General features: G+C 41.8%; 2 protein-coding genes across 5 annotated transcripts in view; one reads left to right on the top strand and one right to left on the bottom strand.

Moving 5' to 3' along the window:
* Positions 1-9,689, top strand: part of LIN9 (lin-9 DREAM MuvB core complex component) — a 46,154-nt gene extending 36,465 nt beyond the window's left edge. For 3 of the 4 annotated variants that reach the window (XM_071739769.1, XM_071739767.1, XM_071739770.1), the window contains 5 exons: positions 1,955-2,035; positions 4,841-4,966; positions 5,329-5,511; positions 5,617-5,714; positions 7,421-9,689. In XM_071739769.1, the coding sequence (XP_071595870.1) occupies positions 1,955-2,035; positions 4,841-4,966; positions 5,329-5,511; positions 5,617-5,714; positions 7,421-7,526 (594 nt within the window). In that variant the 3' untranslated portion in view covers positions 7,527-9,689. The remainder of the gene's footprint in view (positions 1-1,954; positions 2,036-4,840; positions 4,967-5,328; positions 5,512-5,616; positions 5,715-7,420) is intronic. The other variant, XM_071739768.1, reaches the window with a different exon arrangement.
* Positions 9,690-11,335: 1,646 nt separating this feature from the next.
* On the bottom strand, positions 11,336-12,251 carry MIXL1 (Mix paired-like homeobox). The gene is made up of 2 exons (XM_071739771.1): positions 11,946-12,251; positions 11,336-11,864 (listed from the first exon to the last, which is right to left on the bottom strand). The coding sequence occupies exons 1-2, from the start codon at positions 12,249-12,251 to the stop codon at positions 11,424-11,426; spliced, it is 747 nt and encodes a 248-aa protein (XP_071595872.1). The 3' UTR covers positions 11,336-11,423.
* Positions 12,252-24,164: the final 11,913 nt, after the last annotated feature.

Here is a 24,164-nt window from a genome sequence, read left to right as displayed (position 1 = left end):
ATATATATATAATTGATTATATTCTTACATTCTAGTCAATATTTGGAGGATGTTTTTTCCAAGCATTCAGCTACAGCTTTTCCCCTAGTCCCCCTTTTTTGTTTGTTTTGAGGAAAAGAAATACAGATTGGAAAGGAAGCAAGGATACAGTGCTTGCAGGGTTGCTGCATGCCCACTAAGGAGAATTTGTTGATGCAGCACGTTCAGAAGAGTGAACTGGTGTTTTCTTGATTGCTGCAGGAAAAGGAGTTACCTTTGCAACTTAATGCAGGAGTAAAAATATAAAAATTATTACTGGATTTTTTACTATTTTCTACATATGAAGAAGAAAATCCTTGACGACGTCTGGCCATCAGTGTAGAAGTTAAGCACTAAATACCTTGGAAGTTTGGGGGATAAAGAATCCATTAGGTTGGAGACTTACCAGTATCATCAAGGAGGACAGCTTTGACGAATAACTTTTTGGCAGTGTACAGGGACAGTGTAAAGTGTGTACAGTGCTTCCCTTCCTCCTACATGCTTTTTGCCAATATTAGCATCTGTGTGGTGTGTTAGAAACCAGATCAGAGAGATTATCCAGCTCAGAAGTTACAATTTTTAAACTTCTATGTTCCCCTGCTTTGTCTGATTTTGTTACCATTAGTTCCCTGATTTTTTCACATCACTGCAAAACTTTAAATGCTGGATCGGAATGGGCATTGGAGGACAGCAGAAGGACAGAAATGAGCAGCTAGAATTGGAAGTGTGATAACTAATGCAGTATTTTCTTTGTGTCTGACCATCTGTTGCCATCCAGTTATAAGATAGGTATAGGTGTGTATTTGTGGTAGAGAGTATTGATAATGTTTTACAGGTGTGGTTACAGGTCTGTTAATTAGAACACAGGTATAGGCTTCCTGCTACTCATGTTCAGGAAAGATAACAGTGAATTGAAAAAAGATACAGAAGGATACAAAAGTTTCAGAGATCAAGAGCCTTTTATAAGAGAGGAGACTGGAAAGGCTTCATTGTTTTCATGAAAGAACAGTGGAGAAAACATGATTTTACTGTCTATGAATAAACTGGGATAGAGAGCCTATATTTAGCTGAGAAACGGCTTTAGCAGAACAAATTTCTATGAAGAGAACAAGGATGCATTTAATGTGGAAATTCCAAGAAGATTCATAATTAGCTGGAAGAGGTCCTGGAACAATTTTCCATTAGGTTTTGTCAGGGTAACAAACCTTGCTGCTTTAAGTCTGAACTTGAAAAATCAAAAAAGGATATATAAGAGCAGATGTATGCTGAATTAGGAATCCCTTTTTTCCAAGTTCCGTGTTCCACCAGTAGGATAAATTTAACCCGTTTGCAGTTTATAACACTTGAAATTTTGGCTCTGTTTACATCAGTAATAAAACTGTTGCTGGTTGTAACTGAGCCAGAATTTCTCTTAGGGCCCTAGAGAGAGTGAATAGTTTTAGGAGTGATTTGCACTTCAGCCTGGTAGGTCTTAAGTGCAGCAGAAACAGGGTATTCTTATTATGAAAGACAGAAATGGAAAGTCCAGAGATGTTCTCTATAAAATAGATGCATTCTTCATGAGGTTTTACTACAAGACTGTACACAAAGGGCTGGTGCTGAGTTAAGGGCACAGCTGAGAACAGCTTAAAAAAAAAAAAAAAAAGTTTCTTCTTCAGCTTCCTACTAGCCATAAATTATATATGTTTTCCTATAGGGAATGTGATCTGATGGATTTTATCATTCTCCAATCTAGGGTACTTTGAAATGCTTTTAAAATATCTGAAAAATCCATAATCTAATTTTATTTAGTTTTTATTTCTGCATCATGAGATGATGAACAACTGAGAAATGTATTTTTAAATTATGAAAGAAACACAAATTGTTGAATTTTTGACATTTCAGAACTGCTTACGGACCTGACCTATTAATTCCAAAAATCGTTCCTTTTTTTTAGACCAGGTTATCAAAAATCCTTATGATCAAGAAGGAACACATCAAACAATTGAGAGAGATGAATACAGAAGCAGAAAAGCTGGTGAGAATGTTTTCTTTTCAGTTTTTAAAAAAGGATATGCTTTAACAGCTAGTGCAGGTAGGTACAATTAAATCCAGAGTCTAGGATAAAATCTATATATTATCTCTTTCTATAATGTGAAATTTAAAAAAAATTTTAAATACAATTCAGAGAGGTCAGTTGTTTCAAATATTCCCTTTTTGAAAGCTTTGGATGCTTTTTTTTTTGAAAGCTTTTTGAATGCTTTGGATACTGATTAATGTTAATTGGGGTGGGTTAGCAAATGTCAGTTGACATAAAGTAAGGAAATAAATAATATGTACTTTCAGAATGTTGGGTACAAGCTTATGTGATACGATATTAATTATTTCTTTTGCAGTTAGTAGGCACTTATTTATTTAGCTTTCTGGCTAAAACAATAACTTGGTTCAGAGCTCTGATTGGCCTTGTTCTGCATTTAAAATTACAATACCAGAGCAGCTATAGCATAATTAGCAGCAGCAGAATTGTTTTTTCTTGACAGGTTTTATGTAAACATCTATCAGTAAATCAAAATCCAAAGAATGCCTCTTCTACTACCCATGGCTATCAGTCAACTTGAAAGTTGAAAGCTGTCAGTCTCAACTTTCTCCTAGCATCCATTCAGACATTTGTTTCTACAACATACAGACAGAAGGCTAAAGGTTTATGGAAAGGAAGAGGATTCTTTTGATTTCTTGAAATCAAATTTCTTGAAATCAAAAACACTGATTTTTTTCAAGTAAAATATTTGAATGTTGAAGGATTTTATTATTGTGGGAATTTAGCTCAGTAGTAGCCTAGATAAGGACTTTAACATACTTCTGAAATTATTCCCTTGTGCTGTTGCCTTTGTAAACCAGCAGCTTCCATTACTATTCAAGGCTTTCCTGATAAAAGTAGAGGATGTATTACCTTCCTATTGGGTCACATTCTTAGTCTGCCTTCTAATCTTTTTTGTCCCCTGATAATACCATCTATGTTTGTACCACTGAATAGCTGCTGTTTGGCCTTTAAAATATATTTGAAGAATCTTTTTCCAGCACCCCTCTACTCAAATATCCATAACATACCTTAACGCAAATAAAATAGAATCCTTTGCATTCATTTAGGTATAGTTCAAACGTCAAACTTTGGTAGTAATTCATACAATTGTGATTTGATCATTGTTAGACTAACACTACTCTTTGATTTAAAAGCAGTCCTTGTATGACTGGTGAATCCAGAAATAAACAGAACTGACCAAAATCAGAACTGGTACTGAATACGGTCCATTATTATCTGGCAATAATAATTTTTAAAAAATACATGAAGCAAGAGAACAGAGGAGCTATTGGTACATACAAATGCACATCTTATTAATAATTAATCATGATATCAGTATTGTAAACCACAGGCCATAGACAAGTTACCATGCAAATAGAACTGTAAAAACTTTGCTGATAGCCATTTGAATAAACAAATTAAAAATTATGGTAAGTTAATTTTTTCACTTAACCTGCAATAAAGACAAGGTAAAGGTGATGCTCATCATTCCAGAGAAGAACATGGATCCTTAGTAAAAGGGATGTTATCTGCTTCCATCTACTGCAAGCCATCCATCTTTTGTCTGCTACTTCAGCTGTTTGTCAGTTTCCACATCTTGGATTGCTCCCATATCAGAAATTGTGCTGGTGATGAGAAATATTTCTTTCATCGTCACCTTTAGCCTTTCCTCTCTGGGGGGGAATTCTGTGGCTTCCAATGCTAACCTGGACTAGGCTGGTCAGTGAAGAAGGTCTGAAAGTAATAAATTTTTCTTGATGTTCCAGAGATGCAGAAAATATGTCAAATTTATTTTTGTTTGCAGTTTGCTCTTAAGTGAATTCTAAAGTTACAGTGTTAGTTTAAAGCCCTATTCATTTGATATTTAAACTTGTAAATCCTTGGAGTTCATTTCAGTGATTAATGAGGAATGTTGAAATGATAACTGAAACCTTGATCTTGAGTTTTTGTCTTGGATCTTCCTGATGAAGGCTCTTGACTTTGCAATTTGCTTTATCTCTCAGTGTAAAATCTAGAGATGCAGGTTTGATTTTATGAGGTACCTGTATCTCAGGCTTGCTTTTGGCTGAGGAGCAGTGCAAATAATCCAGTTCATCTTGCAAGCGGCCATTTGTGGTGGAAGTCTTACAACACACTGTATGTTTTGTTTCAGTTTCATAAATATCACCCAATGTCAAAACACAATCTTAAAACAGTATAAGAAAAAAGTATCGTGTTCTGTTGTTAGTTTGTTGGGGTTTTTTTGTGGAAAACTGCTAACCTGAAATACCTATGTTACCAAATATAAGCTCTAGTAACTTTCTTTGGCAGAACTGTTGGTTGTTAACAGATACATAGCACTGAGTCATCCTAGGTGACCACTAACTTACTAGACATCTGTGGGTTCTGCAGCATGGGTGCCTGTGGCCATATTGTCCTGTACTGTTCTACTGACAGGATAGTTTTCTGTTGATGCAGTAGAGAGAAGCTGTACCCAAGTATTGGAGAAATTAGCAGGATGGACCATCGTCACTGTATGTAGTATTTACCACAACAGATTATTGTAGTACTTCATGAAGAGAATAAAAGCATGGTAGCTACTATAGAGTTGTCACTTAAGTTTTAAACAGCAATGCTAGCGTTTAATGTTATGTATTTTGACAATTTTCTACTGAACTGGGATATCAAATATCTTATTTTCAAGTGAAAATTCATTTGGATGAGTTCATAAAATACAAATGTACAGTAATGCATTAGCTTTCATATGCTTTATCTTTTCCACAGAAATCCTATTCTATGCCAATAGGCATTGATTTTCAGAGGAGATATGCAACTATTGTTCTAGATCTGGAACAACTAAACAAAGACTTAAATAAAGTTTTGCATAAAGTTCAACAGTACTGTTATGAGGTAAGATTATGCTGGTATCTGTATGTATTTGTTGGTTTTGTCTAGCCAAAAAAAAAATTACTAGAATTTTCAGGGAATAGGGCATAGGCTGGGGGTCACTGTGAAATGAAACTACTTGCAGCTACATTGGATTCCTTCTCTGTCTCTGCCTTTGTCTGTCTTTCTCTGTTTCTTTCACCAGAATGCAGTCGCTTTTGCTGATGCCAGTAACCAGTTTTGAAATAAGCATGCATGTACATAATTGATGGGGAAGATACTGTGTGCTATATACCTGTGAGCACACTTGGAAATAATTTGTAACTTCACATATACCAAATGCAAAGGAGACTAATTCTTAATTTCTTTTCATTATATCTATGCAGCTTGCTCCTGACCAAGGCCTCCAACCTGCAGACCAACCAACAGATCTGAGGCGCAGGTGTGAAGAGGAGGCTCAAGAGATTGTCAGGCAAGCAAATTCCTCAACAGCAGGACAGCTTTGTGTTGAAAGTGAAAATTTAACTGATCTTATTTCTAGACTTACAGCAATATTACTGCAGATTAAGGTAAAATGTTTGCAAAAAATTGTTTCTGTCATAAAATGCATAGCATTAAAGCTGTCAGTTTCTTTGTGTGAACTACAAAATATATTTTGTTTTCTTCTCCCACAGTGTCTAGCAGAAGGAGGTGACCTGAATTCCTTTGAGTTTAAATCACTAACAGATTCATTAAATGACATTAAGAATTCAATAGACACTTCAAATATCAGGTATTACTTTCTGAATATTTAATTCTTAATTACATGTTTTGTGCCTGCAAGCAATTCTTGCTGTATTTAGAAGTGAACAGTGATTATAGTTAAGGGTTTTGATCTGGTAACTTAGAGGAATGCCCCATGTAAAAGGGGGCTTCTTTAAGGGAGTGTGAAATTAGCATTTTTCTGTTTGAACCTTTCAGTGAAATTACCTGATTTAAAAAAGAAAAAACGTGCTAAATTGATGAAGCAACACCTAGACTTTCTTGCCCTTCATTAATATATAGCAACAAGTAAGTTATTTTAGAACGGTTTCAGACTTCAAAATCCTACTACTAAATGTATTACAAGTTCTTTAAACCACAGAACGGTATAGTTCAGTATTCTTTATGCAGTTAACCCAATCTCTTATCTGTAAATATCAGAAGCTGGCATATGAGACAATTGCTGCTTCCAACCTGCTTCCATGAGTAATATTTTAAACCAAGAAACAGAAAAACAACTAAATTGTGCCAGATCAAAGGCCTATCTAGTCTACATGGGCCATTTATGGGCAGCTGTCACAAGCAGGTGCCTATGGAAACATTACTGGAATAGCAAGAAAGTGGTGATACTTGTCTGTAATACACTGCAGCCTCCAGCAATTTGCAACCAGTTTTTTTTACAATGCTGCTAAATTATATAATTTAGAAAAATATACTTGAATGCTAAGTATTTCTTTATACCTTCCACACTCTTACTGCTACATTATTATGGGAAGCTACACACATAGGCCTGTCTGGGGGGGTCCAGAGAAGGGCCACAAAGATGACCAGAGGGCTAAAGCACCTCTGCTATGAAAGCAGACAGAGAGAGTTGGGGCTACTCAGCATGGAGAAGAAAAAGCTCTGGGGAGACCTTATAGCAGCCTTCCAGTCCATGAAGGGGGCCTACAGGAAAGCTGGGGTGGGCTTTTCACCACAGAGGGTAGTGGCAGGACAAGGGGTATTGGTTTTAAGCTGAAAGAGGGTAGATTTAGGTTAGATATTAGGGAAATTTCTTCACCATGAGGGTAGTAAGATACTGGAATAGGTTGCCTAGGGAGGTTGTTGATGGCCCCTCCCTGGAAGTGTTTAACACCAGGTTGGATGGAGGCTTTGTGCAGCCTGGTCTAGTGGGAGGTATCCCTGCCCATGCAGGTAGTTTGGATCTTGATGATCTGTAAGGTCCTTTCCAACCTTACCCATTCTATGATGATTCTACAAAACTTTCTTTCTTTGCAAAGATAGCAGAATGGCCTTTTGAATTAAAAATAATTATTGAGAAATGCTGCTTTATAGCATTTTTCACTAATAAAAGCAAAAATAAACCCCAAATATTAGTGAAACTTCTCCATGAACAACACTGCAAGTTGCACATGAGAATGGATTCAACTAAATGCGAATAACATGGTGATGTTTCCATTTCACTGTAATTGTTTTGGGTATTTTAGCATCTCTTCATCCTATTTTTGTTATATTAACTCTGACCATGTTAAAGTTTTCACACAAGTCAGTAACTCTTGATTCTATGCAGCTGTAGGTGCAAATGCTATTTTCACATCTGTCTCTCTCAAGTTGCTTTAGTATGTACTCCTGATTCATTTTGTATTGGACATGTTCCTTGACTTTCACTGTAGCAATATCCAGACACAACTATTAACTATGGGGTTAACATTCTTTCTTTTTCTTTTCTTCTTTTAGTTGTTTTCAGAATAATGTTGAGATCCATGTTGCACATATTCAGAGTGGTCTGAGCCAGATGGGAAATTTACATGCTTTTGCAGCTAATAACACCAACAGAGACTGAAATTTTCTTTCAAGTGTGCAGCAAGTTGTTCTGGAAAATCCTCTTCCTTTATATAGGCTTCACCAAATATCCTAACTGCCAGAAGATAAGGCAAAAGAAAACCTCTCGGAAAGGACCCTATTAAATATATCCTATCTGCTTCTTAAGAAAACCAGCATTACTGGCCAGCATTACATTAGATTTCTCCATTTGTTATTCACATATGGTAGTTTTACTAACTGGTAATATCTTAGTAATTGCATTTATTATAATAAAGTTGAAAACTTCCATATAATTTGAACTTAGTTTTTAAAACTTCAGATGAATTCTGTAGACCTCTTGCTGTTGGCTCAGCTCAGTAGCCACATGGCAAGTCTTTGTTACATAAAGCTACTCTTCTTTGTAGGTATTGAGAGTTGCTCTTTTAGCCTTCAGATAGCCTCGTGACAACGTGGGCTGAGTGTTCCTGATTTGAAAGAGCATCAGCAGGATATGAACCGTGGACAGAAGCTGTAGATTTGATGTTGGGCAGGTCTAGTATCAGTCAGTGTCTTGTTGGAACGTGTAATTTATCATAATTTATAGGAGTCCGATGAAGGAAAATTAAAATGTGCTTTCCAGGAAGAGATTGGTTATGACTTTTTGTTCCCTCCCCATGGGACAAAAATGCTTTAGTTGGTGTTTTACATAAACAACTGGTTAAACTTACTGTTTTTCCAAATTTTTTGTTTTGCACAACTTTTAGATTAGATTACTGGTTATCCAATAATACTCAACATATATACATGTGAAGATTTTTATAATTAAAGATGACCAGTGAGCTAAACTGCAAAAATAAAAAGTGACAACCTGCCTATGAGTACCTTTTGGAATGTTAATCTTGTATAAAGCGTGTATTGGTTTGTTTAAATAGTCTTGTAAAGCTTCTGTGTAATGAATTATTTCCAAAAATTAATTTTCAGAGGTAGCTGTAGAGATGTTTTTGAGTCTTTTAGATGCCTCATTAAATGAGGTCTTTTATATGTTAATGTATAAAGAATATGTAAACAGGATTATTTTCAATTTTTAAATTTTGTATAGTTTAAAGAAGCTTCTGTATTCTGTGTTGGTATTGTGCCACTGCAAAACTTTAGTGCAGAGTTTATATTTAGCTAAACTTGTTCTGTTAATTAAGAGAAATGTATAAATCTTTTATTCTTAATGAAATTTGTAACTGAATAAATTGACCTATAAGAGTTGATATATTTCACAAAAATGCAAACTTTTTTGCAGATGGTCTCAGGTCTTTTTTTTAAGAGAAATTACTTGGCTGAAAATTAAACAGAAGGACAAGGTGAGCTGGTGTTTTAAAAGGTATTTAGAAAATTTACAAAATATTGCAAAATAATACTGAACACTAGCTTTGCTGAGTTACCTGTGGAACTTTACCTCTCATAATGCAATAGAACATTGTTAAGGTCCCCGCAATCACTTTTGTAATTACATTACCTGCTATTTTGTGCTGTTACTGTCTGTTTAGGAAAGAAGATGGAAATGTTGCCCTCCACTACCCTTTTAACTTAAACAAAAAAAAGTGGCAAAGCCTGACTTCACAGCATGTAAATTTAGTCTGACAGTAACTAACATGATTTGCTGCTAACTCGGGAAAAAGCAGCACTCACCCCTGTAGCTTTCATGTGCTGCTTATAAACCCTGTGGTAATGCTCATTCAGGGAGATACACTGCTGAAGGTCCCTTTTTGTCCAGTGTCCTGCTGTTTCAGAACACAGAACCAGCTGAGCTGGGTGCTGGTGCCGGCACAAGGAAAAGGCAAGGACTACCATTTCCAGCAGCAGCATTTCCATTCCAAACTCTGAAATCCCTTACTGCCCCGACAGATGCTGCTTGCATACTTAAAAGTCAGGCATATCCATGCTCTTGTGGACTAGCACTTCTGATAAGAGAAACATAAAGAGGCTAACTTTGCCCTGATGATAGCAAGCTGTGGGGGGCAGAAGTTGCAGGCACTTGCAGTTGCCACTACCAAGAATGTTGTTCAGCAAATAGAATTTGGGAACCTGCTTTTCATGGCAAATGCATTTCTTTCAGGATACAGAAAGCTTTATATCAACCACCACAATTAGCTCTGATTCCATTGGTACAATGGGTTTTACATGTGGACTATTAAACGTTCTATTTCCAACATGTTTAATGTTGATGTGGTTTGTTGGTTTTGCTTTGTTGGTTTTTTAATCCTTGCAGCAGAGTAGTATAATAGGAAGATACATCATTTGTGATAAGCATATCCATGCACTTTAATGTGACATTTGACCAACTCACATAGCCAATGTAAACACCTGTACCTCTTGTTTGAGAGGCTGCATTTTTCTTCTTGGTTATGTTGGCTCAGAGTTAATGCTGCTGAGTTTTGGTGAAATACAAATATGACTGTTTCAGCTAAATGTGACCTAAGAACAGTAAGAATCTCGAGCTCACTACAAATACTGTAACTTAAGTCTCGAGGAGCAGAACTTAGTAGTTGGGTTTATTACAGTTGAATATTCATTCACCTTGCCTCAGCCTAACAACTGACTGGCTTGTTTTCAGTCCCTTCCTTCAAGTACATCTTTTCTTGAGTCTTTCTGACCGTGAACTTAGCAGCTCCTCAGGCATCCACTCAGGGCACATCTGATTTTGTTTCTTTCTTTTTGTTTTTTCAAGAACAGCTTTTTTGAGCTGTGCTGCTTAGCTTGACAAGTTTGGCTGTCCCAGATCTTGCAGTCACAGGTATGTTAAAGGACAACACTGAAACATTTTGTTCCTTGGTGACCTTATTCTAATGGAGCACAATTCCTGATATAGGGTATTTCTGCCAGCAGGATGCAGGTCATTGTCCTTTTTTGTACTCTCAAAGTAGCAGACCCTGGTGGCATTCAGGCACTCATTCATAATTGGAGTTTTACAATTTGGTCTACAAGGCTTACAAGTGTAGCTTTACAGGCAGGAAGAATTGGCATTGTCTTCTATGCACATACACTATCTTTATTAAATTGGATGAGTTACAAGAGAGGCTTCTATTGCTACTAACTTTGATGTTCCCGGTGCAGTCATTCAGGCCAACAGCCATCACATAAACTGCTTCTGTCTTGTCCCTAGCATAGACTAGTATTGAAATTCAAAGCTTAAAGAGCTCTTAGAGTCTTCACAAAATGTCCTCTGACTTTTCTGTAATAAAACATTAACTTTGGTTTAAGTGGTGGTCCTTTGAGCAGGACAATGATTTGAGGGTGTATTACTTGGACCATAAATTTAGATTTTTTTTTTTTAGGGGTGGCTGCTTAGAGCAGATCTAAAGCAAATACTGACAAAAAGGTTTTACGGCACTTTTTGTAATCTGTCCTTCAGGCCTCTCTCTTGGGTCTCTGTTCACACCTGAACAGCAGCTCTGGCTCTCAGGACCTGGGAAAAGCCTGCAGCTAGACTGTCCACCACCTCTGCTCTCTGTGCCACATAAGGCAAGGTAAGATAACCTGTCTGTGCCCCAGCTATACACACAGGGCAAAAATTTAAACCTTTATTTTTTTCCTCTGTCAAAAACTCACAACAAACCAGCTCCACTCTTCTAAGATCAGTCGCCAATATCCAAAATACAGTTGAATTTGTTGTTAGCTTTTTGGCTAAAGAAGGTTAAATAAGAAAACAAAACATGTTAATAGAAATCTTTAAATACAGTGTAAAAAGATGCTCTCAGATGACAGAGCTGACCCGTATTTTTCTTAAATAAATAGGTAACATCATTTACTACTGGATAAAGTGCAACAGGGTGAGGTAGCTAGCACAGGGACGTGAGTTTACCCCGGGATGGGGTTTGGCACAGAAGGACATCGCATCCAGTCCGAAGACCTGACCTCCCGGGCCGCGTCCCTCCCACGGCGGCACTCAGAGGGTGCGGAAGGCGGCCAGGGCGTTCTCCTCCCACTCCAATCCCGACTCCGAGTAGCAGCTGGTGTCTTCGGCGTCCGAGACAGGAGAGTACTGCCCGCAGAAGGGGCGAGCCGGCGGGTCGGGTCCGGCCACGCTGCTCACCGCCGCCGGTCCCGCGAAGGAGGCGGCCCCGGCTCGTCGGGGCTGGCTGGGCGGGAAGCTCTCGAAGCTGGGAGGGAAAGCGGGGGCCGGCGGCCACTCGTAGGGGGCAGATCCCCCCTCCTCGTTCTGTACGATGTGGGACAGGCCGGAGAGGGCGTAGCGGAGACGCTCCGGGGGACGCAGGGCGGCGAAGCGTGGCTGCCGCGGGTAGTCTAGCGGCGGCTCGGCGGTGGAGCCGGGGCGGGGCGGGCCCCGCTGACGCCGGGACTTGGCTCTCCTGTTCTGGAACCAGACCTGGGGAGAGAGGGCGGCAGTAAGGGAGTGCGGGAGGCCGGGCGCGGCCCTGGGCGGTGCGGTGCGGCCGGCGCTCCTCACCTGGATGCGGGACTCGGGGATCTGAGTGGCGTCGGCGAGCTTCTCCCGAAGGTAGATGTCGGGGTACATGGTGTCCTGGAAGACCAGCTCCAGTGTCTCGAGCTGCGCCGCCGTGAAACTGGTCCGCTTCCGACGCTGGGAGACCGCCGGCGCTCCTTCCAACGACTCCGCCGACCGCTGGCTCTGCTCCAACAAGGGAAGAGCCCTGAGGGTGGGCGAGGCCATTCCGGGCCCGTCGCCCGCCCACTTCTCCGTAAGGAAGGCAGGCGGCTCCGCTGAGGACGCCCCGAAGCGCAGCGCGGACATGGCAGCGGGCTAGGAGGGTGTTTGGGCCGTATCGCCACCCTTTATAGGGAGGGAAGGGGCTCGGCAGGGGTGGGGGTTCGACGGGTGGGGCAAAGCTCCGTGGGGAAGGTGGTCGCGGAGATCTTGGCACCCCGCCGAGCCGCCTGGCCCTCACTCCCGGGTCCTTGGTGGGATGTCTGGTCGGGGCTCCCTTGCCTTGCTCAGCCCACGGGCCTTGGCACCGTGCCCGACGGGGTGGGCGAGGGGTGACTTCACTCAATGAAAGAAACACGGGGAGCAAAAGTGAGACTGGAGCAAGGTTTGTATCTGCCTTCATGGTCAAAATAACGTGGTGCTGTGCCGTTGGCTCCCCGGGTAGGGCATAGTCCTGCTGGTAGGTTATTTCTGATGCAACACTAGAGCTGGTGCAGCTACGGAGTTTGCTTTCTGCAGCTGCTGGCCTGGACATGGGTGTTTGCCAGCAGCCCTTCGATTGGGCGAGTGAGTGATCTCGCATGATGTGAGAGTCAACAATTAGCTACTCTCTTTGCAGCGCCTTGTGATGAGCTGTGCAGCCAGAGGACAGCTTCCTGCTGTGCCTTTTGCGAAAACATTTTTTTCCTTTTAAGATGCAAATTAAATGCACCTGGGGGGCCCCAACAGACAGAGCAAAGACAGATACTGGTGTCATCACCTTTTTCATCCATTTGCTAATGCCTTTGTGCTCCTGCTCGGGCAGACCATGCACATCTGTGATAAATGTTTCCCAGCTGGAGAGGTCTTGCACTGAAACCTTGCCCGCACACTCCAACAGGCAATGCCTGACCCCTCACCAAGGTGCTTTAAGAAGCATTTGTCCATATAGGGCTGTATCATATGAAAAGGTGCTTTGTTGGAAAGGATTGTGTTTTGATTGTTGAAAGCCATTTTTGGAAGTTATATTCCTGAAGTACCTCTGTGCTTTTAGCAGCAGCAATCCAGGTGCTTTTATTAATGAATTTTCCAGGTCATTTGTTCCTGAAATCGTGGACTGTAGTCTGCAGACAGCAGAAAAGTGAGGCTAGTACAGCATTCTCAATTAGCAGTGTAACGAGGGCATGGTGAGTAGTGATCCAAAAAGCAGGGACAGTAGTATTTTAAGTTTCTAATAAAATACATGGGGAGTTTTGAACTACTCTGCAGATTCTGTGCAGATGCCACAGGTGGCACCAAAAGGGAATTACTCCATATTACACTTACATGATTAATATCTTACTGTATCTTACACCAAATAACATTTGCTGAAAAATTTCGGCAGAGATTTGTTTCCTGTGCAATTCAGAATAGAGATGTGACATCCTTCAGGTTTCTAAAGGATTAGATCCTGCTTTGAATTGTGCCTTTATAGGGATATTAATTTAAGTGTCTAGGATTCAGTTAAGGTGGATTAAGTGCACCAGACAGAGAAAGCAGCAGTTACAGGGAACTGTGTTTCTTCACACAGGTATGTGTTCTTCTTTCGGCAGCAGCAGCCTGGGCTTGGGTAACTGCTGGCACTGCAGTCCCCCACTGTCAACCACCATCCTGCTGTTCTCCCTTTATCTGAGTGGGTTGCTAGGATGTATGTGTGTGATTAGGAAATGCCACTGTTTAAGCCTGTCTGGTATGAACCAGGCCTCTGCCCACTCACCCCCCACCATGGGACAGAGAGGAGAAAATCTGCCCAAAGGCTCATCAATTGAGACAAGGATAGGGAGATTTCGCTCCCCAATTACGGCAACAGGCAAAACCAGAGACTCAACTTGGGAAGAGAAAAAAAAATCCCTAATTTAATCTACCTGGAAAAAGAGAAAACATGACTAGATCTTAATACCTTCCCCACACCCCTCCCTTCTTACTGGGTCTGAATTGCTTCACTCCTGCTTCCCCCTTAGCAGCACAGGGGGACAGGGAATGGAGGTTTAGGGTCAGTTCCCCACACATTGTTCCTGCTGCTCCTTCCTTCTCAGAGGGAGAACTCACATTCTTTCCCTGGTCCAAAGTGGGGTCCCTCTCATGGGAGAGAGTCTGCAAAATCCATGTCTGCCTCATTGTGGTCCTTCAGGGACTGCTCCACCACAGTTCTCCATGGGCTGCTGGGGGACAGGCTGCTACCTCAATACAGCCTGCAGGGAAATCGTTGCTCAGGCACCTTCTCCCCCTCCTTCACTGACCGTGGTGTGTTTGCTCTGGCATTGCTCTCATCTCCTCCTTGCCTCTGCTCCGCATGTCTTTTATTTTTTGCAGTTTCTGTTTCCCTTTCTTGAATCTGTTGCTTGCAGGGGTGCATTCAGGTTCCTATGTCTGCTCAGCCTTGGCCAGAGGCAGAGCTGGAGTTGGAATGGGGGGAGCTTCCAGCAGCTTCTCACAGGAGCAACCCCTGTGCCCCCTCCATTTCCAGAACACCACTGCACTAACCCAAAACAGGGAACTAACCCAAGCTAAATTAACTGTGCATAGACATCAGGGATTCCTCACCCATGGGTCACCAGCAGCCCCTGGGACAGCTGTACAAATAAAAGGACACTGCCAGGTGGAGCAGGGGGTAAATGAGGGGATCCCATCTGGGCATGCTCCTAGGGCTGCCACCACATGAATCTGATGCTGAGCTAGAAGAGGACAAAACTGAGACACTGACGCTTTCTGGAGTGGTGGGATTTAGTGCCAGACTGACCATTAAGATGACATCAAGTACATTGAATACATACTTAGGAAGGAGTACTGGGAGCTAACAGATCTATTCCCAGCTCATAAATTTGGAAACAGGCTTAGTCATTGATCTCTGACTGCTGTCATATCCTTCAGGCCAAAAGCCTCCTCAGTTCCCTTTGCACTTTGTGGTACCAGATGTGTGCCAATAACTATTTTGTAAGAGCAGCTAATACGCTGTTACAATTATAAAACTAATTTATAAATACTAAACTTTGTTGCATTAGGTCTTTTATAGCTGTGCATTCTGCCCATTGGTTCTGCAATACGGAATAGGACACCTGTGTTTTGCACCTACAAAAAACCAGATTGGGTGCACCTGGGCTTCCATGATCAAATCATGTGGGCAAAGTGCCCTTAGTACAGCCCAGTATTACACACACAGGCTGCAGGGTATGGGCCTCTCTGCACACTAGTGTATTTCCCAGCAGATGGTCCTACACTTTACCTGTGAGCGGCTGAGGCTGAGGTAGGTCTGTTTGCACTGCCTGTGTTTACTGGCTGTACTTCTTTACTGCTGTTCTTTGTATACTTCCCCACCCTGCCTCAGTTTCCTTCTCTGGGATAACTGGCCAATACCAGCATGGTGAGATATGTTGGTAATGAGTCTTCTTCCATGTACCGGTATTTACTGGATGCAAAAGCCAACTCTGGGGCAAAACCAAAGCACAGGAATTGAATTTTCCCCTTCCCATTGCTCAGAGTGTTACACACTAATTTCCTCTGCAGGATCCTTGTGGCCACCCTTCTGTATTGGCATGGCTTGAAAGGGATCCAAGATTGAAAAAGGAGGACAGTGGTCTATCTGTAAAGGAGTGTGCTGTTAGGGGGAAATCAGAGTAGGCTCCTCCTAGGCAAGCAGGATGGCATAATAAACAGGTCTTTGGTTTCTTCTGCCCTCCCACCATGAGGACACCTCTCTACAGCTCCCACAGAGTCTCATCCCACAGATGTGCTGAAAGCAGTGACAGTGAGGTGCAGGTGCAAAGGTGGATTTCTTCCCTCAAGATCCAGAAGCTATGAGGTAAGTCCAGAAGTGGCTTGACTAAAATAAAGATGGCTAAAACTGAGATAGCTGTTTGGACAGGTAAAGCAGGTTGCCTTGTGTAGATAACAGATTACAGCCTCCTTCAGAGGCTGATTACATTAATCTGGTCAAGAGTGAAACTCCTTATGCTTTTGCCCATGGCGTGAGTATCACTGCACTGAGGTACTTGTGATGAGGGGACTCTCACAATACAAAATAGCCCCATATCTGTAATAAAAACATCTAAGTTTCACATATAGAACATGTTATCATGTCAGTGCTACCAATTCCAAGCATCCAGCGAGGATAAGACAGGCTCTGAAACACTGAGATTTTGGAGAGGGAGGGAGGTATGGGCCACGTGCAGGGTTTGCTGACCTGCTGTCTTTTCAGTCTTTGTACATCAAGCTGGGGAGGTTCTCTCAAGCTATTAAGGGTCACAAAGTCATCTTTTAAATGTGCAGTTTAAGATCCTGCCGTACATGACTTGAGGATCTGGGTCTTGGGAAGCATCCCAGAATACACAGCAAGAGTAGGTGGCAGTGTGACATTCAGTCTTGTCTTTGTTGCCAAAATAAATGCATCCCTTTTGAAAACTAACACACATGAGCAGTGCTGCTGCTCTGTCCTGGACGGGTTGAGACACAATGGGGTTTGCCATGCAGTGATTTGTGAAAAATAGTACAGCCCTGGCTGTGTTCAAACTCCTCACACAAACCTGACTTAATTAACTTAGGGAAAGTTTCAGAAAAAAACACACTTTTGCACTTCTGCTGTTAGGACTTAGTTTAAGTTTAAGCTATACTGAAGAAGAAATGCCTGTATAACTATCTCACAAATTGTAGACCTGACATACATTTATGGTTGCATACATAACCATGTTTGCCCCAGAGCTTCTGCTGTCATGAAAATGCCATATAAATGCCAGCTTCTGTAGCAGGGCCTTGAACTAAAATCATTAATGCATGCCAGGCTTAGGTTTTGAGCATTTTTTTTCATTCTGAATAAGAGGAAATCTTTAGATGAATGCATAATTTCTTTCCAGTTGCTTCTAGTCACTGTGACAAAACTCTTTACAGCTTCTGAAGGCATTTAGAGGTTTATAACATCTTCCCAATGTAAATACACCAAGACCTACATACAAAGGCACATCCAAGCTTTTAGGTAAAGTTCTGAGATCTCACAGTAATGTCAAGGTTTTAATTTAAAGTTGTGATTTTGTAGTTTTTGTGGTTTTAACTCTCATGGCTATAACAAGGAAGAGCTTGAGAAGGTAGACTCTGTATAGTCCTCATTTTGGCATACTTTGCAGATGTTTTGAAGAGTATTCTTGAGAGACCTGAGCTGCTTGTCCATCTTGGAGGTTCAGCTGTGTTCCTGAGAGCTCCTTCTTGCCAGAGCTCCAGCAAGGTGCTGAGGATGTCCTCACTGCCTCACCCCGCACATCATGCTCCCCTAGGGGAGTTCTAGAACAGATCCCAGCCTTCCATTAAGACAAGTACTCTACAGCACTCTACAAAGAGGGGGGCTGCCTTCCTGGTCAGCCCAGGAAGTGTATTAGATGTAGAAGACTCCGACTGCCACTGAACAGGCTGGGAGATGGTACATTCACCCTTTCAGCTGTGCTATTCACATTGCACGTGTGTGGTGGAGGTGCTCAGCAGAGTGACTTTTTTTTGACAATTTGAAAAGCACCACAGGCTTAAGATGCCACTATTGCATTCACAGTCCCCTCTGTGGTTACTTGTGTGGTCCCAGGCAAAATGCTGACTTCTGAGCCTCAGCTTCACATTTGGTAAAACTGAAATTGCTGTATTTGTCTTTGACCCTCAGGCTCACATCCACCTTTGAGACAGTAAGATGGATCCAGTGTCTTACTTGTAGGTCAAATACATGACTTGGTCACACTCCAGCCTGTCCCCAGGATGTCCTGTTTGGCAGCAGGCACTGGGGTACTGGGGATGGGGAGTGAAAAGGGGAGCAGTCCTGTCCCTGTGGTGTGGCTGATAGTTTGATCTCTGTCCGTGTGGCCACAGCATCCTGAATAATGACCTATGACCAAGGGGCTGGGCTGAACCCTTTTGAGGGCTTTTGTTCCTACAGGTGAGAAATATGTGATGGACCCCATCATACTGGAGAACCAGAATGATATCAGAGCCTGGTGACATCAGTTCCCAATGCAGGACACTGCTCGTGTAGCCCAGCCCAGCTGAAGAGCACCAGTTATTTCAGATCACAAAGTAAAGGTCCAGTCTTACCCAACAGTATAGACCTTCCACAAGGTTAAAATAACTGTGGTGTGACAAGTGGGTATGTTGTCTCTGAAATCTAACTGTCCTGCTTGGCTAGGATCTGGTTACATCTATATATGCACGATCTGTTTTCCTTTGAAAATTAAACTGCTTTCTCTCTCTGTTTTTGGCAACAAGGAATTAATATTGTCTTGTTACTTTAGCCCTGTGCTTAGGAGGAGGATGTGACTTGGTGGGGTAAATCATTTTCTGAGAAGTGTCAGACATGACTTCAGTATCTGGTGGTGCCATTCGTGTATTCTCTTCCAAGGAGTTGATAAGAGCTTTAGACATACAGACACAAAGAAATCCCTGAAGGAAGTGGATGTGGAGGAGGTGTAAGAACCTAGCAAATGCATATGAAAAGATCAAGGGGCTGCATTTGCTAAATTTCAACAGGAACAGATTTGGGGTGAGATGCCCAGGTTCAGAGGGGACTGAGAGGAAGCTAAAGGACAAGGGCAGAGTATGTCTAATGGCTGCCATCTGGCTCCCTACCTTCAGAGGGAGAAGAAGATCAAGGATTTGGGAGTGGGAAGAAAATGAGAGCTGATAGTGGGATTGGGAAGAAGGAAAGGAAAAGGGAAGCTACCTTGATGCAGGAGAGGCTGGTTGAAAGGACGGGATATTTAGGGTTGAATTTAGACACTGTTAAACTCCAGCCTGCCTTTGACTTTTGAGTTACCCTAAGAATAGTAGGATGTGTGTATCTGACTCTCACTGTTCCTTCCACACTGAGTGGACAGAGACTGCTATGGCAGCAAGCCCTGGGCTTAAACAATTCCTTGTTGCAATTTAGCTCTGTGCCCTCTCTGATTTTATAGCATGTGGGTACCGTGACAGAAAATAAAGCTGCTATTTAATTGAGCTCATCATATGGCTTTGCTCATCTGCATGCTCCAAACAAGGTCATACCCCATTCTTAGAGGTATTTTCCTTGATGAAGAGTTTCATAATAACTGTTGATGCAGGTGGTTGCATATATAAGTTACTGAGTTAACTCCCAATAATTTTTAACTATTCACTGTACAGGCAAAAGAAAAAACACTTTCTCTGCAGATGTAAAAACCAAACCCAAAAAAACCCAAACAAACAAACCCAACAACCCAAAAACCAACCACAAAGCCCCAGACAAAACACAACAAAAACAACCCACAACAAAGAAAGAAAAAGATAAGAAGAGCTAAGGACAAAGGCAGGACTCTGTTTACCTCCTTTGCATACAGCACCTACTTAGTAGAGGCAGCCTTCCAGGGTGCAGTTAGAATACACAAACATACATCAGGGCTGGCAGGGGAAGGCAGGGTGATACATAGCAGAGAGGTCACATCCTCTTTAATTGCACTGAATAACAGAAAGAAAAACTCCCGAACTCCTTTCTTCCTTTTTCAGGTTCCTTGGGCTTAGCAAGTAGTGCTGAAGCATTGTTTTGAACCCTTTTTAGGCCTTTTTGATAGGCCTATCATCATCCCCTGGTCCTGGTAAGGTCTTCTTTCTACCCTGACTTAGCAAATGGCGGTCACAAGATTCTGGTTATGGTTTGTCTTGCAGTGTTTGATATCTGCCTCAGTGCATGAGCTACTGAAATTAATATATTTTAATGATAAAATGGTTTCATTTGTTTTGTTTTGTCAAAGCTTATGTCTTGTGGTAATTGAGAAAAGGATCCAAATGTAAAACAATTTTTGCTTAGAAAAATAGTTCAGAACTAGAAGGCAATACACAGAACCAGAGCTTTCTTGGTAAGGATGCCTGATAGTATACAAACAAGGATCCACTATCATTCTCTGCCCCTGGCAGATTTTCAGCTTTAACATGTAGATGAAGGCTAAGAAGTTCCACCTAAGTTGGGAACTTACAGTTAATCATTAAATCAGAAGTTCTGGGTAATCAGTTGGAGAGTGCTGCAGTTTCTATGCTACTTGATTAAGTAGTTCTCTTCCATGCATGAATTGACTCATATTTCTTTATTATTTAAAATCACACTGAAGAAAAATAAAATACCTCACAGTGAAACCGGTAGTCATTTTTGCTGTCAGTTATCCAGGTTTTCATAAGCCCATAGCACAATTTTCTGGTGCCTGATTCACAGAGGCTCCACACATTTGCATAGAAAAGTATCTGCATCTTCCTCACCCACTATCCTATCCTCCTGCCTCAACCACCCCAGATAAACCATCAGATACCATCTTGCATGTTCACTGTACTCTGAAACTCACTCTAGGGCACATCTCTGCCCTCCACCCTAGGCCTGCGTGCCCCACCACCCCTAGGCTACTCTGTTCAGATAGCTCTTGCACCAGACCTTCAAAATACCTCTTGTTCTCTCATCCCCATTTCCTAAGACATCCGCTTTTCTTCTTCAATTCTTCAAGTGTAGCTCCTCTGCTTTTATTTCTTGCAGTGTTATTTTTCTGTTTGACTTTGTCCCTGTTTGACAAGGGTGCACCCTTGTCACCTTCTTAGTCCGGTCCCCTTCTTGTTGACTTGTGAAAGGCTTCCTCTCTTTCCCTTTATTGGTACTTTTACTTCTTTTTCCATTATCTTTTAGTCCCCTTGGTTATTTCCACTCTCTTTTGCATTTGACAAAGCCTGTCTTATAGATATTACTTTGGAGTTTTAAGAATTTTCTCCTCAACAGCTTTTCTTCCCCGCTCCTCAGAATTTTCTCCATACCACTGGACATATGTCAAAGAGCAAAGACACTTATTTCTCCAATTAAGACAACTGCAATTGTGAGAGACTGCAATTGTGGAGAGTGACTCCAGGTGGCAGCGATAGCCATCCAAGCCATACCCCATATCCTTGTAAGATCACATTTTTGTCTTTTGCTGTTATATCATCATATCTGGGAGGCTGTCTTAAGGTTTTTGAGGTAAGAGAAGGTATAAAGGACTGACGAGTTTGCTGCAAGGTTGAGCAATCAGAAAAGGGTGCAGCAGCACTGTAGTGTAGGTTTGTATTTGCAGTTCGACTGCTGCTATCCTCTTTGGTCATCCTCCATGTCACTGTCAATGCCTGCAGCATGACTGTAGACCAAGACTGACCAAATTTCAAAAATGGGCACAATGTCACTTAAATCACAGCACCACCTGGATATTTGACATCACCTGTGTCTTGGTCAGTGTCACCATAACAGCATCCCTTGTTTTCTAGCATTACAAAAAGTCTGTGTTTCTCTCAAATCTTGACAGGATCAAAAAAGTTAGGGTCCTCCAAAGAGCAAAAGTGAGAAGATAAGGAGTTTCCTTTGATTAATTTCTCTTGGTTGAACTTATGTCAGTTATTAATTCAAATAAGTAAAATTCTAGGGGAAAAAATAGTATTTGGGAAAAATCACATAAAAGAGAACAAAAACCAGGCAGAATAAAAATAGGGTTCGCCTAACGGTGAAACAATAAGAATTAGACCAAACCAGATTCCAATTAGAGAAAAACACATCCCAAGTAGTCAACAGCCCAGCCTTGAGACAGGGCTGAAAGGCATCTGCAGGACAGATGAAAGGGATGGGAAGGAATACTTCCCACAAATCCCCCCAACTTATCATGGTTACAGCCATGAGCACTGGCTAGAAAAACATTGAGTAGTTGGATTCACTATATTTAGGTACCACTGACATATTAACGAGCTATTAGCATACTAAACTACCCAGCCAAAGGCTAGAGGGATGCATAGTAAAATTTTTGAGCATTGCCACTTTAAATAGAAGGAATTACTTAACCAGTCATGGGTGCAAATGATAGAATAATGTTAGAGATAAAGCTCTTTCTCATGGTTTTGGGTATAAAAGTAGGACTTGCATTTCAAGAAATTGAGCTTGCTGTGTGGAATCCCACCCTGCTCCCCTTTCTGTGCAGAAATGGTATTAAAGCAAATATCTCAAGTCTGTATGTGGACGTGCTTATTGTGTACCTGGTAATGGACCCCACTTTCAGGACAACCCTTCCTCTGTGTTTTGTTTTTCTTATCAGATAAAGTAGCTGGAATACTGTCATGTACAGAGCAATCCAGAAGAAAAAGGGAACCTATTGACTCTGAAAATCCTGACCAACAGAAAACTGATTCTCCCTGTCCACAGAGCTCTCTGTCCCATGGTGGGGGGGTGGGAGGTGAGCAAGTGGTGGCCTGGTTGATACCAGCTGGGCCTAAACTGTTACATGTGGTATAGATATTCAGACATGTGCAAACACAGGGTGGATTTGGAAGTTTTGAGGGCTAGACTTCATACAGTCAGCACTGGTGAAACCTCTGCACTAAACCTTTATTAAGACGCATTTCAACCTCCTCTATTTTCTTGTACCCTCGCTGGCATGTCTTGTATCACATGGGTCCCTGTCTTCCAAATACCCCACATAGAGGAGAACCAGTTTCATGCAGCAGTAAAAGCAGCTGCTCATATTCTTGTAACATCAAAGAGAAAAGGGAGACTGGAAGGAACCAGGGCAAAAATTAGGATACTTGTGGAAAAATACTTGATTAGTATGTGTAAATTCAGACCCCCCTGGCTGGCATCATTGCTAACTAGACAGAAATGCCAGGCAGGCATAGGGAAGAAGCACATAGTGTATCTCACAACATCTCTCCCTGACAGGTGGAGGAAGTGTCTGGCTTTTCACAGGCCAGGTGAGTTTGTGGAACATTGCAGCATGGAAGCCTGGGCCAAACACCCCTTGCGCAAGATTGCAGAGTACAGGCAGGAGGTGCTCTTGAGGTTTGTGGGACTTTTCCCCAGACTGTGTCCCTTCATGCTACTGTAGGAGGTCCTCAGTGCAGGAGTGTGGGAGAATTTAAAGCAGTGCAGCAGTTCTGTTCAGGAAGTCTGTGTTGCAACAGATGTCACCCTTGGGGTCCATTATCTTAGTACTCTCAAGCTCTGGATAAGCTTCCCCCAAACAGCTTTGTTATTTTTTTTAATAGGAAGTATGGTGCAAAGCACTCTCCTGAAAGATCTGAAAGCGTCTGATCCAGCCCAAAAAGGGGCTTGGGTGTGTGATGCTCCTCAGTTTTTAATGTGCAGCTGCTTTTACCCAGTTTCCAGCAGCATCATAGTGGTACAGTTCAAAAGCAGCAACCGTGACGTTAGCTTCTTTTAGTCTGGACAGTCATCTGAGAGCTACCTGCTTGTTAGGTCACTACAGCTGCCAGTCACTGCTGACTGGTGCCAGATTTGAACACTGGGTCCCAAGATGAGATGTTTCACCCTGTCATTCCCCTCCAGAGTCAGCTGCTCTTCCTGAAGAAGTCTTTCAAGAGCATTTGTTCTAATGGATGCAGGAAATAGAAGAAAACACATCCCCAGGATTCTACTTCCATGTTGGTACTGCATTGCTTACTGTGACCCAGTCTCCTCCCACCAACACATGGCTTTAAGGTTGCATAAGCTGGGTAGAATATATTTTAGAGCAAGATTCTATTTAACCATGATGGCAACTGCAGCCAACTGTAAGAAGCTCAGTAATGCTCTTTGAAAATGTAACAGCTGCTTCTTTACACAGTCTCTGGTGTATTACTGATCCACTCTATTTTCTGGGCACAAAACCAAAATCAAATATTAGAGCAATCATTTTATTATGTAGTTTAAGGAATCTGGGACAAAAACTCCTCAGAAACCAAGAAGAATTCAAGGTTAAATGAACTGCAAAGTTTGTTAACAGAAAGGTAATTTTATCCAGCTTTGCATGTAGCCTGACTATACCTGGCACTTGACTATGTGCTAGCAGCATCCCTACATCATGACAACAGAGCAACAAACCTTTCCTTTGGGAGGTTTTGCTGGACAGTGTTCACATACAGTTATAAACTGAGGTCTTTCACTATTTTTGTCCTTCACTGGATGTGGTCACATTTATTTGAAAATGCACTAACCATGCCAAAAATTCCCATGTAAGC

This window comes from Heliangelus exortis, chromosome 3 (assembly GCF_036169615.1).
Source record: "Heliangelus exortis chromosome 3, bHelExo1.hap1, whole genome shotgun sequence".
Taxonomy (NCBI): Eukaryota; Metazoa; Chordata; class Aves; order Apodiformes; family Trochilidae; genus Heliangelus; species Heliangelus exortis.
Note: the sequence above shows the minus strand (reverse complement) of the source record. Positions and strands in the feature narration are given on the sequence as shown.

What these genes read in the sequence shown, in the direction of transcription:
- MIXL1 (XM_071739771.1), bottom strand. Translation starts at nt 12,251, where the DNA reads ATGTCCGCGCTGCGCTTCGGGGCGTCCTCAGCGGAGCCGCCTGCCTTC. An exon ending in TCCCCGAGTCCCGCATCCAG is followed by an intron (nt 11,865 to 11,945) that starts GTGAGGAGCGCC and finishes CTCTCTCCCCAG; the next exon opens with GTCTGGTTCCAGAACAGGAG.